Raw genomic sequence first — 18397 nt, forward strand, 5'->3', positions numbered from 1 at the left:
TTGGAACGCTATACTATGTTCGGCTAGTTCTGTCATAGCTAATCAAAGTAAGTAATTGAAGTTCATCCATCTTGTTCTCCACCTATTAATGAGTTCACATGGAAATAATCCATCCAGAGAAACTTGTCGCTCGGCATTCCAGGATGATGGCTATATGTATAAGATCCGGTGCGACGGAACTTAAAGCATTTTTGCTTACCTTATATAAAATTCCTATCTGGTATAATAAGCTTATAGACCAGACCATCATCATTTACATAAATATAATCCCTACACTCTCGTTCCAGATTGATAGTAACCGATACTGGTTTCATCAGTTTTTGTCTTAATGAAAATAATACCAGCAAACTGATAACACAAACCCATTGACTGTGACTATCATCATCTTGGTCGTCTTCGGTTATATGTACCCATTCGGGTTCAATAACTTCCGATTGCTAACAGACGTCCAGAATACTAGCTCATACACAGTCGATTGTCGGTAGCCCCACTAGATTAACGAGACCGAAACTATTGGAAATTGTGCAAAAAATTACCAACACCCAGTAGTTGATTATTGAAATTCGTGCGATAAGGAATGCTCGTAGAACGGTGGCCAGCAAATCAATTTGAAAAAGCTTGCAAACGTATGTGGTGAGAACAAAACGCGATCAGAAGCCATAATCTGTCAGTAGAAAGTAAGCGACTCAATAGCACACTTTTTTTTACCACACAACCACACACTCCCTCTTGGAAACACGCAGCAAGTAAGCAGTCTTTACCCCCTTTACTGTTTACCCGGATCTGCAAATAAATTTTATGAACTATACAATCATTAAACAAAAGTACTTCATAAATAATAAATATTATAAGCCAATGAATTGAGGAACAAACTATTTATACACTGAAAAAAAACACACTGATTTCGAACGGTTTTTTTTATTGAAAATCTAGCGAATATAAAATTGTGTTTAAGGGAAATGAGCTTGATGATGGTTGCTTATGGTGATTTTTAATCTAGAAAAAAATGTTACACTTATACGGAACAACATTTTGAAAATGTCGTCCCAATCCTTTTAAAGTGTTGTAACCTATTTACAAGCGATGTTTATATGCGGAACATAAAAAGCAAAAAAAAAAAAAAAACAAGTAAAAGTGTGCTAAGCTCGGTCGGGCCGAATCTTATATACCCACCACCAGGGATCGCATTTGTCGAGTTCTTCCTCGGTATCTCTTTTTAGACAAACAAAGGATAAAAGAAAAGAATTGTGCTAATTGAATATCGGAGACCACAGTAGAAGTCTATGTGTAAAATTTCAGCCAAATCGAATAATAATTTTGCCTCAAGAAGTAGAACAGGGAGATCGGTTTATATGGGAGCTGTATCAGGCTAAAGACCGATTCAGACCATATTTGAAACGTATGTTGGAGATCAGGGAAGAAGCCGTTGTACAAAATGTCAGCCGAGATCGGTTTATATTGCAGCTATATCAGATTATGGACCGATTTCAACCTCAATCTGCACAGTTATTAGAAGTAATAACAGAACACCTCATGCAAAATATCAGCCAAATCGGATGAAAATTGTGCTCTCTAGTGGCTCAAGAAGTCAAGACCCGAGATCGATTTATAAGGAACGGAACATGGAACGATATGGCCCATTTACAATCCCAAGCAACCTACAATAAGAAGTATTTGTGCAAAATTTCAAGCGGCTGGCTTTATTCCTTCGAAAGTTAGCGTGCTTTCGACAGACAGACGAATGGACCGACGGACAGACGGACGGACATGGCTAAATCGACTTAAAATGTCACGGCGAACAAGAATACAAATATACTTTATGGGGTCTTAGTCGAATATTTCGAGGAGTTACAAACAGAACGACGAAATTAGTATACCCCCATTCTATGGTGGAGGATATAACAACTAAAAAGGTATTAAGTTCGGCCGAGCCGAACTTTGGATACCCACCACCTCGGGTATATAAGTAAACCCCCTTTCGTAGCAATCCGGTGAAAATTGGTTAACTTATGCACCCAAATTCGGCACGGACATTGAGTAGTCTATTAAATATAAGTCACTGTTGAATTTTTGAATTTCAATTTTCAAAAAAATCGGGCAATAAATAAAGCTTTTATGTGCTTTAGACCCCTAATAGGCATATCGGTCCATATGACAGCTATATCTAAATACAGTCCGATCCGAACCATATTTAGGACGGATGTCGGAAGACCTAAAACTACCCACTGTTTTAAATTTCAGCGAAATCTGATAAAAAATAAAGCTTTTATGGGCTTAAGGCTCTGTATCGGCAGATCGATATATATCGCAGCTATATCCAAATCTGGACTGATTTCAACCAAATTTAAAAAAAGTTGTCAAAGAGCCAACAAAACTCTCAAATTTCGGCGAAATCGGAAAATAAATGTGTTTTTTATGGGCCCAAGACCTGAAATCGAGAGATTGGTCTATATGGCAGCTATATCCAAATCTGGACTGAACTCGGCCAAATTGAAGAAGGATGTGGAGTGACCTAACACAACTCACTGTCACAAATTTCAGCGAAATCGGATAATAAATGTGGCTTCTACGGGTGCAAGGCCTTAAATCGAGAGATCGGATTATATGACAGCTTTATCCAAATCTGAACCGTTCTGGGCCAAATTGAAGAGGGCTGACAATGGGCCTAACACAACTCACTGTACCAAATTTCGGCGACATCGGACAATAAATGTGCGCCTTTTATGGGCCCAAAATCTTAAATCGAGAGATCGGTCTCTATGGCAGCTTTATCCAAATCTGGACCGATCTGGACCAAATCCCAGAAAATTGTTGAAGAACCTAACACAACACACTGTCCCAAATTTTGGCGACATCGAACAATAAATGCGGCTTTTATGGACCCATTACATTAAATCGAGAGATCGGTCTATATGGCAGCTATATCCAAATCTGAACCGATCTGGGCTAAATTGAAGAAGGATGTCGACTGGGCTAACACAACTCACTGTGCAAAATTTCAGCAAAATCGGTTATTAAATGTGGCTTTTATGGGCCTAAGACCCTAAATCGGCGGATCGGTCTATATGTGGGCTATATCAAAATATAGTCAGATATAGCCCATCTTCGAACTTAACCTGCTTATGGACAAAAAAAGGATCTGTGCAAAGTTTCAGCTCAATATCTCTATTTTTAAAGATTGTAGCGTGATTTCAACAGATAGACGGACGGACATGGCTAGATCGTCATAGATATTGGTTCCAAATGTTGATATCAGATTCATGGTCTACTCCCAAATACCTTTTATTTGAGCCCCATTTTTCCATAGTCGGCAAACATGACCGGCCACTCAGTGACTTGGCTTTGAAATATATATCAGATTCGTGTTCTACTCTAAAAAACATCTTATTTGAGCCTCAGATATCAAAACATGTAGTACCCTTTTTTCACCACGGGACCATTATTCACCATCTGTGAAAATTTTAAGAAAATCGGTTCAACAGTTTCTGAATCTATAGGAACACACAAACAAATGGACAAGCAAACACAAATTGATTTTTATACCCTCCACCATAGGATGGGGGTATACTAATTTCGTCATTCTGTTTATAACACCTCGAAATATTCGTCTAAGACCCCATAATGTATATATATTCTTGATCGTCATGACATTTAAAATAGAACTAGCCATGTCCGTCCGTCTGTCCGTCTGTCTGTCTGTCGAAAGCACGCAAACTTTCGAAGGAGTAAAGTTAGCCGCTTGAAAGTTTGCACAAATACTTCTTATTAGTGCAAATGGGCTATATCGGTCCATGTTTTGGTATAGGTGCTATATAAACCGATCTGGGATATTGACTTCTTGAGCCTCTAGAGGGCACAATTCTTATCCGATTTGGCTGAAATTTTGCATGACGTGTTTTGTTATGACTTCCAACAACTGTGCTAAGAATAGTTCAAATCGGTCCACGTTTTGATATAGCTGTCATATAAACCGATCTGGGGTCTTGACTTCTTGAGCCTCTAGAGGACGCAATTATTATACGATTTGGCTGAAATTTTGCCTGAGGTCTTTTGTTATGACTTTAAACAACTGTGCTAAGAATAGTTCAAATCAGTCCATAACCTGATATATGACTTCTTGATATATATAAGATTTATCTATGCGCAACAATTTTATTTTTATATAATAGATAATCATCAATCAAATATGCGGATTCCGGAAGACTTCACAGCAGGGAAAACATGAAAATTCATTATGCGTTTTTTTCCTTATTTTGCCTTAATCACACAAATGGAAGCATTTCCATTGTTGTCATGGCCTCTGTCAGAATTTTTGCCCCACAAACTTTTCATGGGACTTAAGGCATATGCAGCGACTGGCTGTGTGTACATATATGATTTTCTTTCAGTGTATGAGATAAGAAGGCTTCGTACGGGTTTTCTTGTTCTGGACATTGTTGGTTTTTGTTTGTGTTTTTTTTATTGTTGTTGTAAAAAGGCATCACAGAGATTTGTGAAAATGTCATGATGGAGTGTATGTGGCATGGACAGACGGTCGCTTGAAGGGCGGGATGAGGTATTATATATTTTTCATTTCACTTAAATAAATCGCCAACAATGTAGTTGTTAGTATTTACTTGCTATTGCTTTTGTTTGAGTTGTGTTTTTTCGAAATTTATTTAAATATATACATCATTAATTGTTGTTGTGTTTTTTTAATGTGTGTATTTTTTGTTGTTATTGTTGTGTGTTTTGATTCCATTTCAATATTCTTGCGATTGTGATGATGATGATGATGATCTGCTGTAGATTCTTCTGCACCCATTTTGCCAGAGCACTCGGTATTTTATTCGACCCAAGACTAAGTGGCAAAAAGCACTGCCCCATCGCGTTCTACGACAATACCATCCAACTGAATTTAATTAGCGCGTCAGTTACCGATAACTTGTCAGAGAGTTTGTACCTTCCGTACGGTACCCCGTTTGGAAAAAATAAAAAAAAATGTGTGTTTAAATTTTTCTACTTAAAGAGAACGAGGCGCGCGTTGCAAAAAATAAGAAAAAAGGATTAATTTTTTGTATTACAAAATAAATAGCAAAAAGAAAATATAACACTAGACAAAGCCCAGCAATCTATTGAATAAAACAAAGAACTGGTGCCAAAGTCCATAAAAAAAACACAATTCTGTAATTCATTTCCAGTGCAAGTTTGTGGAGTTTATCAACATTTTGAAATTGAAGAAAACAAAACAACCGAAGTTGCGAAATTTTATGTGAAAAGTATGTAACAGAAGGTGTTTTTAAAAATTTTCCAAAAAAAATACATCAATTGAAGAAAAAAAATATTTTTATTTATTTAAAAGAAAAACGCAATTATTTCAAATCATTTTGATTATATTCCAAAAAAAAAAATGTGTCAAAACAACGTCATTCGTGGGATTTTCAACGTCAGTGTGTGTCTTGATGATGATTGTGGTGACGATGCATGATGACCTTTTCATTCTCTGTCAAAACGCCATCTACATCTTATCTAGAAGCAAAAGGAGGCGCACATTATTTGCTTTAAATTCCATTTACAAAATATTTTTAAAATTGTCTGCCATGTGTGTTTTTTTTGTTTGTTTTGTTGAAGATTTTATTTAATCTTTGAAAATTCCAAAATTGTATATCAATGAAATGAATTTTTGCTTTAGTTTTTCTTATCACTCTGTATGGCCCACATATCAGGAATGAATCGAGTAGGGGGGAAAACACGCGTATGAAAGTTTTTAACTTAAGCGATTGCAATTATTCAACGATAACCCACTTCAATGAAATTTTAAAGTGTTTTAGAGGCTTGATTGGATTAGAGCATAATAATCGCACATGGATTATTCGAGATGAAATGTGATTAACGAGTTTCAAATATGATTAAATGTGTGTTCAAAAATAAAGTTTCTGAGTAGGTGAACAATAAAATCCAACTTCCAAGAAAATACAAGAAAAATTAATACCAGATATGCACTTTTATATCGTAGTTACTAGGTGAGCCCGGCCCGCTTTATTGCGCCCTATTATGCTATATTAGAGAGGAGTACTCTAAATTTGGAAATTTCTGCCTAATTTCAGTTGAAAATGTATTCCAATTTCCTGTGGATTTTTTTTTGCACTCAAATACCTCTTATTTAAACCCCACATTTCAATGGTCAGCAAAAGATCTTCTTGGGGTGTGGTGGAACCAAAAAGACTTGGGCCCAAAAACGAAAGTCAATTTTGTGCTCTACTCCCAAAGACCTTTCATTTAAGATTCATATTGCCATGGCCGCTCAATATGTCCAATTTGCGGGGTGCCCTCTTTCTGTTCATTTACTGACTGTTTTCAATTGGATCAACTAAATCCATTTGAAAACAGCCAGTAGATGGCGCTAAATTAAATGTTAGTGCTACTACCCGCTTGGAGTGGCCTAACGCCTATAACATTGATCATCAGTGGTAGATGTCTATAAATTACTATATGACTACCTATTAAATAGTCATCATTTAGTCTATTTTACCCTCCACCATAGGATGTGGGTATACTAATTTCGTCATTCTGCTTGTAACACCTCAAATATGCGTCTGAGACCCCTTAAAGTATGTATATTCTTGATCATCATGCCATTTTAAGTCGATCTAGCCATGTCCGTCCGCCTGTTTGTCGAAAGCACGCTAACTTTCGAAGGAGTAAAGCTAGCCGCTTGAAATTTTGCAAAAATACTTTTTATCAGTGTAGGTAGGTTGTTCTTGTAAATGAGCCAAATCGGTTCATGTTTTGATATAGCTGCCATATAAACCGATCATGGGTCTTGATTTCCTGAGCCTCGAGAGTGCGCAATTCTCGACCGATTTGACAGACATTTTGCACGTGGTGTTTTGGTATCACTTCCAACAACTGCGCTAAGTATGGTTCAAATCGTTCCAATTTTTTGATATAGCTGCCATATAAACCGATTTTGGATCTTGACCTCTTGAGCCTCTAGAAGGCGCAATTCTCGTCTGATTTAACTGAAATTTTACAGGTAGTGTTTTGGTATCACTTACAACAACTGTGCTAAGTATGATTCAAATCGGTTCATAATCTGGTATAGCTGTCATATAAACCGATCTTGGATCTTGATTTCTTGAGCCATTAGGGCGCGCAATTCTCACCCGATTTGGCAGAAATTTGGCATGAGGAGTTTTGTTATGACTTCCAATAACTGTGCTAATCATGGCGTAAATGGGTATAGAACCTGATATAGCTGCCATATAAACCGATCTGGAATCTTGACTTCTTGAGCCTCTAGAGGGCGCAATTGTCATCCGATTTGGCAGAAATTTTGTACAATAGCTTCTCACATGACCTTCAACATACGTGTTGAATATGGTCTGAATCGATCAATAGCTTGATACAGCTCCCATATAAACTTATCTCCCGATTTTGCTTCTTGAGCCCCTACAAGGCGCAATTCTTATCCGAATGAACTGAAATATTACACTATGACTTCTACAATGTGCAGCATTCATTTTTGGTCCAAATCGGACTATAACTTGATATAGCTCCAATAGCATAACAGTTCTTATTCAATATTCTTTGTTTGTCTAAAAAGAGATACCGCGCATAGAACTCGACAAATGCGATCCATGGTGGAGGGTATATAGGTTTCGGCCCGGCCGAACTTAGCACACTCTTACTTGTTTTTTTTTATCGATTTGACAAACAATGCTGATATACCTTCCATATAAACGGATTCCCAGATTTGACATCCTAAAGTGCGAAATTGCTTAAGGATATCATTATAACTCCCTAGTACACATTTTTCAAAATGTGCAAATTTTGCCCACGAACATTCCATTAAGAAAAAGGGACAAACTTCTTACATATCATTGGGTGCTGCCCGATTCAAGTTTAAGCTCAATGATAAGGCGCCTCCTTTTTATAGCCGAATCCGAACGGCGTGCCACAGAGCGATACCTCTCTGGGGAGAAGTTTTTACATGGCTGCCTTCAAGGCATATTAACCCAGGTAGTGTACAGCAAACAGCTCAGTAAATTTTTTTCTCGCGAAATGCATTATCAATCTACGAGTTTTGGTTATGTGTGTGCATTATAGCTAAGAACCATAGCACACACAAACAAAGAAAAATGAAGATAAAGTATGTTACTAATCGCTAATCACTTATTATTTTGAAAGATAGTGCACTCAATTTTTTGTTGTTGGGCAACTGCTTCTACCTGTAAATGAAAACATCATGGTTGGCAATTACAAATGGTACAGTACCTCACAAATGTCGCCAGCATTAGGAGGGGATAACCACCGCTGAAAATTTTTACAGATGTTCTCGCCACGATTCGAACCCAGGCGTTCAGCGTCGTAGGCGGACACGCTAACCTTGCCGCTACGGTGGACTTTAGTACACTTTTTTCTACCTATAAAAAATCGAAAGACTTAATAAATTTTGCCCCTGATCCTTAGTGGAATGTTCATGGAAAATTTGCATTACCCATTGTAAAGTGTACATAAAATTCGGCCCTTCGTAACCATACACGTTCTTTTGTTTTTATACTCTCTACAATAGGATGCGGGTATACTAATTTCGTCATTCTGTTTGTAACAGCTCGATATATGCGTCTAAGACCCCATAAAGGGCATATATTCTTGATCTTCATTAGATTTTAAGTTGAACTAGCCATGTCCGTCCGGATGAGTAAAGCTAGGCACTTGAAATTTTGCACAAATACTTTTTTTAGTGTAGGTCGGTTGGGATTGTATATGGGTCAAATTGGTCCATGTTTTGATATAGCTGCCATTGTAACCGATCTTGGGTCTTGACTTCTTGATTCCCTCGAGGGCGCTATTATCGTCCGATTTGACTGAAATTTTGCACGTAGTGTTTTGGTATCACTTCCAACAACTATGCTAAAAACGGTTCAAATCGTTCATTAACCTCATATAGCTGCCATATAAACCGATCTTGGGCCTTGACTTCTTGAGCTTTTATGGGGCGCAATTCTTGTCCGATTTGGTTGAAATTTTGAACGGGGTGTTTTGGTATGATTTCCAATAACTGTGCTATGTATGGTTTAAATTGGTTTATAACCTGGTATAGCTGCCATATAAACCGATCTTGAGACTTGACTTCTTGAGCCTCTAGAGGGCGCAATTCTTATCCGAATTAGCTGAAATTTTGCAGGTGGTGTTTTGGAATGACTTCCAACAATTGTGCTATGTATGGTTTAAATCGGTTTATAACCCATATAAACCGATCTTGGGTCTTGACTTCTTGAGCCCCTAGAGGGCGCAATTCTCGTCCGATTTGGCTGTAATTTTGCACGTGGTGTTTTGGTATCACTCCCAAAACTGTGTGAAGTATGGTTGAATTCGGTTTACAACCTGGTATAGCTGCCATATAAACCGATCTTGGATCTTAATTCTTGAGCCGCAAGAGGGCGTAATTCTTATCCGATTTGCACGCAGTCTCTTGTAATGACTTTTAACAACTGTGCTTAATATGGCGCAAATCGGTACATAACCTTGTATAGTTGCCATAAAAACCGATCTGGGATCTTGACTTCTTGAGCCTCTGGAGCGCGCAATTCTCATCCAATTTGGCAGAAATTTTGTACCACGGCTTCTCCCATGACCTTCAATATACGTGTTCAATATGGTCTGAATCGATCTATAGCTTGATGCGGCTCCTATATAAACTGTTCTCCCGATTTTGCTTGGGCTGAAATATTACACAATGACTTCTACTATGGTCTTCAACATTCAATTCACTTATGGCCCGAATCGGACTAAAACTTGATATATTTCCAATAGCATAACAATTCTTATCCATTATTCTTTGTTTGCCTAAAAAGAGTTACCGCGCAAAGAACTTGACAAATGCGATCCATGGTGGAGGGTATATAAGATTCGGCCCGGCCTAACTTAGCACGCTCTTACTTGTTTTCCCTTAATATTATTATTATTCTATGCAAAAAAATATTATCTCTATGGCAACTATCAATTGCCAGACAGTTGCAGCTCCGATACTTCGTTATCACTTGCATGGGTTTTGTAAATTTATGACTAAAATCCAATGAAATTTTTTATTGAATTAAAAATATAATGAACAAAAGCCAATAATGAAACTGACCCATACAAAACCTTTGTTCGTGTTGCATTCGAGAATTTATATGTATTTACAAGATGATACTTAGCAATAATCCATAAATTTTTGAACCATATCCAACCGGAAATCGTAAATGTCTCCTATTTTTGGAATACAATGAAGCTTATTAATATTAAATTTTAATTGAGGAAGTTTTTGAAAGGAATAAAAACATAGGTATTACATAAGCTTTTCTAGTTGTTCTACCAATAGCTTTCACCGGGGGAAATTCTTCACGAAATTCGTTGTACTGTGGGCCAAAGTGAGGAATTTTCAATTTAAACTTCTCGGGCTTAACATTTAGGAACAGTTCTTTTTTTTTGAGTTGACAGGACTGTTAATGACAGCTGGACCAAATTTCATGTCAATGTCATTAACAGTAATATATTTATGCTTGTGTTTACCAAACGACTAAGATTGTATTTTTCGACTTTTATAATGTCTAATTTAATTGAACGGAGAAGTGCTATCAAATCTCGTTTGGGAAAGGCCTTTGGTGAATCTACCATGTAAAATGTTCATAAACGACAATGTGTTAATGACTTGGAGCGCTTCGGAGAACCATCGACGTCAACAGATGACCAACATGTCAATGAAGTGAAGGAATGAGTGCTCAAAAATCGTCCGTTAACTTTTTGGATCAGAATATCAAAAGAATATGTGCAAAACATTTTGAATGACCATTCACTAGTAATATCGAGAGTCAAGAGAAAATCATTCCTGACAAATTTCGATAGAATCAGTTAACAAATGACCGCATTATTGCAATATTACTCCAAATGGGGCGAACATATTTATGGAAACCATTTACAAATCTGAACCGTTTTTTCCAATTTCAAAAGGCTTTGTCTCTATGCCAAAAAACATGCCTGTAATAAATTTGAAGAAAATCGGATGAAAATTGCGACCTGGAGTTTGTACACACATTAATATGTACAGACGGACACAAACAAAGAATATTGAATAAGAACTGTTATGCTATTGGAGCTATATCAAGTTATTGTCCGATTCGGACCATTAATGAATGCTGAACATTGTAGAAGTCATTGTGTAATATTTCAGTTCATTCGGATAAGAATTGCGCCTTGTAAGGGCTCAAGAAACAAAATCGCGAGATTGGTTTATAAGGGAGCTGTATCAAGCTATTGATCGATTCAGACCATATTAGACACGTATGTTGAAGTTCATGAGAGAAGCCGTTGTACATAATTTCTGCCAAATCGGATGAGAACTGCGCTAGCTGCTAGCTTTATTCCTTCGAAAGTTAGCGTGCTTTCGACAGACAGACGGACGGACATGGCTAGATCGACTTTAAATGACACGACGATCAAGAATATTTATACTTTATGGGGTCTCAGAAGCATATTTCGAGGTGTTATAAACAGAATGACAAAATTAGTATACCCCCATCCTATGGTGGAGGGTATACAAACGTCAGGTTGCCAATCGTTGCACAAAGATGCAATTGATGCACAGAACGAAAGTTCATCTATTTATTTAGCGTCTGTCTGAGGTTCAACATGAACTTAACCGTTCGATCGTTTTGCTGTCTTTGGCTAGCGACGAATTCTTGCCTTTCGCATCCCTCATTAAAAGTACATGTGATTGGAAATATGCTGATTAATTAAAGCTTGCAAGTATGCCAGTATAGAATATTAATTCGCTCCATGCCACTATGGTCTTACACCTAAGCTAGCATAAAGTTTTTTTGTGCGCTCTTAATATTAATAATAACCTCAAAAAAGAAAATCTAAATCAGGAATTCCGTGCTACTTACAGAATCCCTAATTGTAATTCATACTACGCCAATATGTTGGTTCATGTCTGGTATTGTGTCCCACGAAAGTGTTAGCCACGAAAGCCGGCCAATGACAAAGGAAATGCTCCAAAATCTCATCTTCCACACATGCTCTCACTTGCATAAATGAGCTTGTAGTTCAATGTGTCCCGTTATGATACCGAAAGCTATTCTGACCGCCTACTGACTTCCTTTCAGTAATAGCTTCGTCTTCTCAATATTCGTATCTCCTCATAGGATTTTAGTCGTTCTACCTATCGTTTTGTCGTTCCACAATGCTACATCAGCGTTCATCGAAAACGCCCTTAATTCGGGCTGCGTCGATCCAAAAGGCTTCGAAGTTAAAAATTTTTTAACTTTTGCGCATCGCTTTTGTGGTATTTGTTTGCAGGGTTGCATTTTAATGTGCGCGCTCAGTATGTAACTCTACCTTTTAGGTTTTTGAGGTGGCAGCACTTGTGCCCAAACGTCATCTGTGAAAGTGAAAAGTTTACAGTATACTCTGTCATTTCATCATGGATAAACTGACAAACAGGCAACGATTTCAATTTGTTAAAATTTTTTTTATCAAAAGTTGTGCTCTTTGACAAGTGTATATAGAAATTCACTAATTTAACGAAAAATTGTGAGGCTCAAGGTGGAGTTCCATACCCCGCGCAGCACTTATTCGTACTTTTGCAGTAAATGCACCCATATGTGTTCTTTGGGTTAAGTATATTCCATGCGCCTTATGCTGCATTGCATTTCTAAAAATCTGCATATATATATGTAATTTTCAATGGAAAACGTCAATAACGTTGTTTAAAAAGAATTTCCCGATTTTACAGACTGCAAAATTTTTTTTGAACAGTAAACAAATAGTAATCATGTATTTGTGCCCTGAACGCATCACAGCACGTGCGCCCACTTTATTTGTATCCCCAACTTTAATTCTGGTAAATGGATAAGTAAACAAACAAAATTGTCGAATCTAGGTTAAAAATCTGTAACATGTCGTCCTAGAATTACAGATGGATTCCGAAAAAACAATAGTTTGGTGTGGTTTAAGTGCGTATTATTCGTGGAATATGAGCAGAAGAGCTTGAAAAAGTGGTGCAAAATTTAACTTTACCTTACGCGGGCAATATGGACATGAAATTATATTTAAAAAGACAAAAGCCAATTTATAGAACGAAAATTTCGGATATGTGGTGCAAATTAAAGTTTTTAGTAGTTTAAAAAAAATACATTTAAAAAAAGTCACTTTTTCTATAGATTCCTCTTCATTAGTATTGGTCATGGGATGCATATTTGCCATGTGAGACCAATCCCTCGTCTCATACGGAGGTCCATTAGATTGCAGTCAGACCAATCCCATGTCTCATGAGGATTTTCTTCATGTAGTCTCACAATATTGCCCATTAGAGGGCAATATTTCCATTTGATTGCACTGAAACAAGTAAAATGTCATGGCGTCATCACTTGCATCCATCCATTTTTAAATCGCGATGAGGCCATGTCATTTTACTTGTTTCAGTGCAATCAAATGGAAATATTGCCGGCTAAAGGCTCAACATGTTAATATGTATATCATGTTATAGACCGGATGGTTATACACTTACCATGGATATCGGAAGTCATAACATCACTAAAACTTTACATGCGCATAATGTATTAATCGAATTTCAGGATTATTTTCATCAATATGAAAAAGCGTTGCTTTTGTTTTGCCCGACACTTTAGTTGTGTTATGACTTGACACATAAACCCCGTTTACACTGCTCTTTAATGGTTTAAATCGGTCGATAACCTGATATAGTTGCCATATAAACCGATCTTGGGTATTGACTTCTGGAGCTTCTAGAGGGCTCAATTCTTATCCGATTTGGCCGACATTTTGCATGATGTGTTCTATCTTCACTTCCAACAACTGTAGCAGGTATGGTCTAAATCAGTCAATATCCTGATGTAGCCGATCTTCCAATTAGATTTCTAGGGCTTCTAGAGGGCGCAATTCTTATCCAATATGGTTGGAATTTTGCATATGTCGTTTTGGTATGACTTCTAAAAATCGATAATGACTAGCCTAGTATACTCCCATGCTATGGTGACGGGTATAAAAATGATACACATCTATTCTGACCTTCGGTGAAAGATAGTTTGATGGTCTCATTAGGATTTGAAACCTAGATAGGTATCTACCTATACTACGATGCCTCGTGCTAACATTATATTTTTGGATAGAGTTATTAGTTCGGATTTTGCAAGAGTTAGCAACATGCCAATTATTCATTGAGATGCACGTGTAGCCATAATCATAAAGAGCCTATGAAATAGATTGCATACCATGTCGTTGAACCGAAAAATCCCACATGACGATATTCTTTCCTTGTCGAAGAATACATACTTATCAAAATCTGCCAACAATGTCTGCTTGTTTTCACACATTTGGAACAACAAATAATGAGCAATCAGCAAGACCAGAAAAACGAAATAAAAAAAAAACAAAAACAGAAAAGCTGAACTTAACAATTAAAAAAGATGTTTGATAATAATCAACACTTCCGTTCTAGGCAGTAGTGTGCTTGCTCTCTTAGATACTCCATGCAACCTGACTATCTAATTACTCTCTTCGATAGTAATCGAATCTCTAATATATTTACCGTTGAGTATATGAATTGAATTGACATTTTTTTCTGTTCTCTTTCTCTCTCTCTTATTTGTTTTTATAGAGTGTGAGTGCAAGTGTGAGCCATAATTATTGTCTGTGGCTTCAGTGCCTGAACGAGACTGCTGATTGCTTGCTTGGCGGCTGCTGCTGTTTGTGATAATCTTATCCAGTGTCTGTGCGCTACTCTTCAATTGTTGTTTGCTTTGTGGCCTCCTGCTTTGTTGTAGTAAACTTGTTGGTATTATTTTGATGTAAATCCTTGGCGATGGCTCACAAAACGGAAGAAAACCAAAGCAATGATAATAAGTACGACACAACATTTGCGGCTGACGCATCGGTAGATCAGCCACCTACAACAAATACAACAACAGAAGCAGAATATTATGAGGATGATGATGATGTTGCTGAAGTTTACAAAAATGAAAAGGCAGACAAAGAATTGACCAACAACCATTCGGCGAACTACTGCAAGGAAAATGGCAAAGGCAATGGCAATATTGTCAAATACAATCGCAGTGACAGCGGCAAGAAGACACAAAGTCTATTTGAAATAGTTTATGAAATTATTAGAGAAAAAGAACAACGTACCAAAGAAATGGGAACATTAATACGTAAGTACAACATACATATATACGTTTGTTTTTCCTCCAACACACATACATATACACATTAAGGCGATCGTATAATAAAGACGGGTAATTTAGTGGATAAAACATAAAGTAAATATTTTTATATATTGTTGGGTTGGATGAACTTATGTTTAGGTATATTTTGTAGCTTTGTTTTTTGGTAAAAAAGTGTTAATTTTAAAATTTTCGTTTGGGAAATTTAAACAACTATGCCTATTTTACCCCCTCTAATGTGTGTGTGAGCTCAAGCGTATAATCGCCAGCTGGACGACGAAATATGGACGTAAACAAAGAAATGCAGTGCAAAAATAAAATAAGTCAACCAATTAATGTGATAAACAAAAACAAGAAACCAACAACAATAACACACACACACACACACACCAATGGTGACAGAGACAGCAACAACAATTGCCGCAGGCACATAAACAAAAGAAATATATGAGAAAAAGATATTTTCGCCGCATGCCCATGTGTATACTGTAGAGTGTAACGAAGAACGAAGCTACGAAAACTCAGAACACATTACAGACTAAAGGCTATGGTATACGTAAACCTGCCAAGTAAATTGCTGGTTATCGGGTTTTAACGATAGCTTCTCAGTGCAACGTTGTAGTCAGCCCAGTGCTATACCTTCTAGTCAGAGACAGGCTTGATGTCTGACGCTGTGCTTTGTTTATCATTTTGGCTTAAAGTCTGATGCCTAGTTTGCTACGATTCTAAACTGGTTTTTGTCAATATTTATAGTAGCTTCTATGCAACAAAATTGAAAACAAGTAGAACCACAAGATGTAGGAAAGAGATAAAATTGTATGGCGTATATAACAACATAGGAAACGAACAGCATCTGAAATAGATCGCAAAAAAAACATGTTCATTGTGTAAATACGGTAACCAATAAAACTTTTACCTTCGATACAAGGCGCCAACTTTTGTTATACCCTCCACCATAGGATGGGGGTATACTAGTTTCGTCATTCTGTTTGTAACACCTCGAACTTTACGTTTGAGACAACATAGAGTATATATATTCTTAATCGTCATGTCATTTTAAGTCGATTTAGCCATGTCCGTCCGTCTGTCGAAAGCACGCAAACTTTCGAAGGAAAAGAGCTAGCCGCTTAAAATTTTGCACAAATACTTTTTATTTGTGTAGGTCGGTTGGGATTGTAAATGGGTCAAATCGGTCCATGTTTTGATATAGCTGCCATATAAACCGATCTTGGGTCTTGACTTCTTGAACCTCTATAGGACACAATTCTCGTCCAATTTGAGTGAAACTTTGCACGTAGTGTTTTAGACCCAAAATCGGTTTATTTGGCAGCTATATCAAAACATGGACCGATTTGGCCCATTAAAAATCCCAATCGACCTACACAAATATAAAGTATTTGTGAAAAATTTCAAGCGGCTAGCTTTACTCCTTCGAAAGTTAGCGTGCTTTCGACAGACAGACGGACGGACAAGGCTAGATCGACTTAAAACGACATGACGATCAAGAATATAAATACTTTATGGGGTCTCAGACGCATATATCGAGGTGTTACAAACAGAATGACGAACTTAGAATACCCCCATCCTATAGTGAGAAAGAAGAAAATGGGTAACGTCCAACAGGTATATCTTGCAGGGGTAGGGCTCTTTCCTGGAATGTTGGCGCGACTCCAGTCACCGACACTTATAAGTAAAAGAGCTTCGTCTATGATTGACTCTAAATATTGCAGTTGCTGATGTCCAACATTTGGAGGTACTACGATTGGAGTATGCATATGATTTTTGACATAGGTTTTAATTTTTTTCCATAGGACGGTAATTATGGAGCTATTCTTAAAAGAGATGCAGGAGACCGTGATATATCTTCCAACATATTGTGGCATGGAGCGTTGTCAACAACTAAAACAAGTTCTGACAACTCGTTCCCCATGTCCACCCACTTTGAGAAAAAAAACGACTTGACCCACTCCTTGGCATCAGTTCTTTTAAAGGCCCCACATCGTTTATCCATTTTTATGACGCCACACATCCATATTGTTCCTATAAGGTGGATATTTGGTCCTCTTGATGTTGGTAGAGTCTGTACAGCCCTAGTACTCAAACGGAACCACCCGTAGTTTCTTCTGCAGAACAGATTGAAATTTGTTTCATCCATTTAGATCACTAGCTTCCCTTCACGAATAAATTCTTTGAGTTTTTGCACAAATTCAGACCTCTTTTGTTTGTTTATCAGGGAGTTCATAGACTCTGGTGTATATGGTGGAAACATCTACATTTATATTAAAATTAGCCAATATTTTTCCTTAATGGATTTAATGGGGGGTTCCGCTTCTATTCAATTCAGTATTTCTTCAACTTCCTGATTCAACAGTCTACCGATTTGAGATAGCATTTTCAAGATTCGTTCGGAGGATACAGAGTTTGAGAACGATAAGACCCTGGTGTTTATTGATGGTTCCCATATGGAGACGGTAATGGGATTGGAAATCTACACCGAGGCACTTAATATCGGCATATAGTCAAAACTGCAAAAAGCGTATAGGAATATCTTGAGTTCCGGGACACTATGACATGTGAAAAGGGAAAGGTGGTTGAGAGTCGAGCGAACAGGTTATACTTGGTGGACAACTTAAGCTAGTAAATTGGATGGAAAGTCGATTTGGACAAAAAGTCACTACATCAGGAGTCATAACCGGGAACTATGCTTAGGACTTCCGCATAATGATTAATGCAGAAGATGTCTTTACGAGAATAAGATCATCGAGCACTTGTTTTGCTCACATCCTGGTCTTTTGGGGCAAAGTCTCTTCATCACATGTTTAAATAAGAATTTTTCTTTGTAGTTATGTCACACTGCTTTACCACTCTCCCTGAGCGCTGTATATAGCATGGTGATAGCATATCGCCGACCGCTTTAAGTGCCCGCCGGTCAAAGGCATGTTGTGACGCTATTTATTCGTATTACGTATTATTTTTCGTTACACCCTTATAAATGCAACATAGATAATAATTATCTATATATGTATATGGGCCAAAAGATAGCGTTCTTGAGTTCATCAAGCTTTTGCAAATTTCCTACATTATGTCCCATTTCATACTTTTTTTGTTTTGAATTATACGAGCCAGTACCACTGATACCAGGGTAAGCAAAAGAGATAATAACTATGGGATACATTTATATGTGATGAACGTCA

At 37.3% G+C, this 18397-nt stretch overlaps 1 protein-coding gene across 5 annotated transcripts in view; it reads left to right on the forward strand.

Moving 5' to 3' along the window:
* Window positions 1-457: 457 nt before the first annotated feature.
* Window positions 458-18397, forward strand: part of LOC106090895 (lysosome membrane protein 2) — a 37315-nt gene continuing 19375 nt past the window's right edge. Inside the window, exons 1-2 of one of the 5 annotated variants that reach the window (XM_059368686.1) lie at window positions 458-677; window positions 14642-15191. In XM_059368686.1, coding sequence (XP_059224669.1) covers window positions 14846-15191 — 346 coding nt within the window. In that variant the 5' untranslated portion in view covers window positions 458-677; window positions 14642-14845. Of the gene's footprint in view, window positions 747-4828; window positions 5259-14641; window positions 15192-18397 lie in introns of those variants that run through there. The other 4 variants (XM_059368688.1, XM_059368685.1, XM_059368687.1 and 1 more) reach the window with 4 other exon arrangements.

Source organism: Stomoxys calcitrans, chromosome 5 (genome assembly GCF_963082655.1).
Source record: "Stomoxys calcitrans chromosome 5, idStoCalc2.1, whole genome shotgun sequence".
NCBI classification, from domain to species: Eukaryota; Metazoa; Arthropoda; class Insecta; order Diptera; family Muscidae; genus Stomoxys; species Stomoxys calcitrans.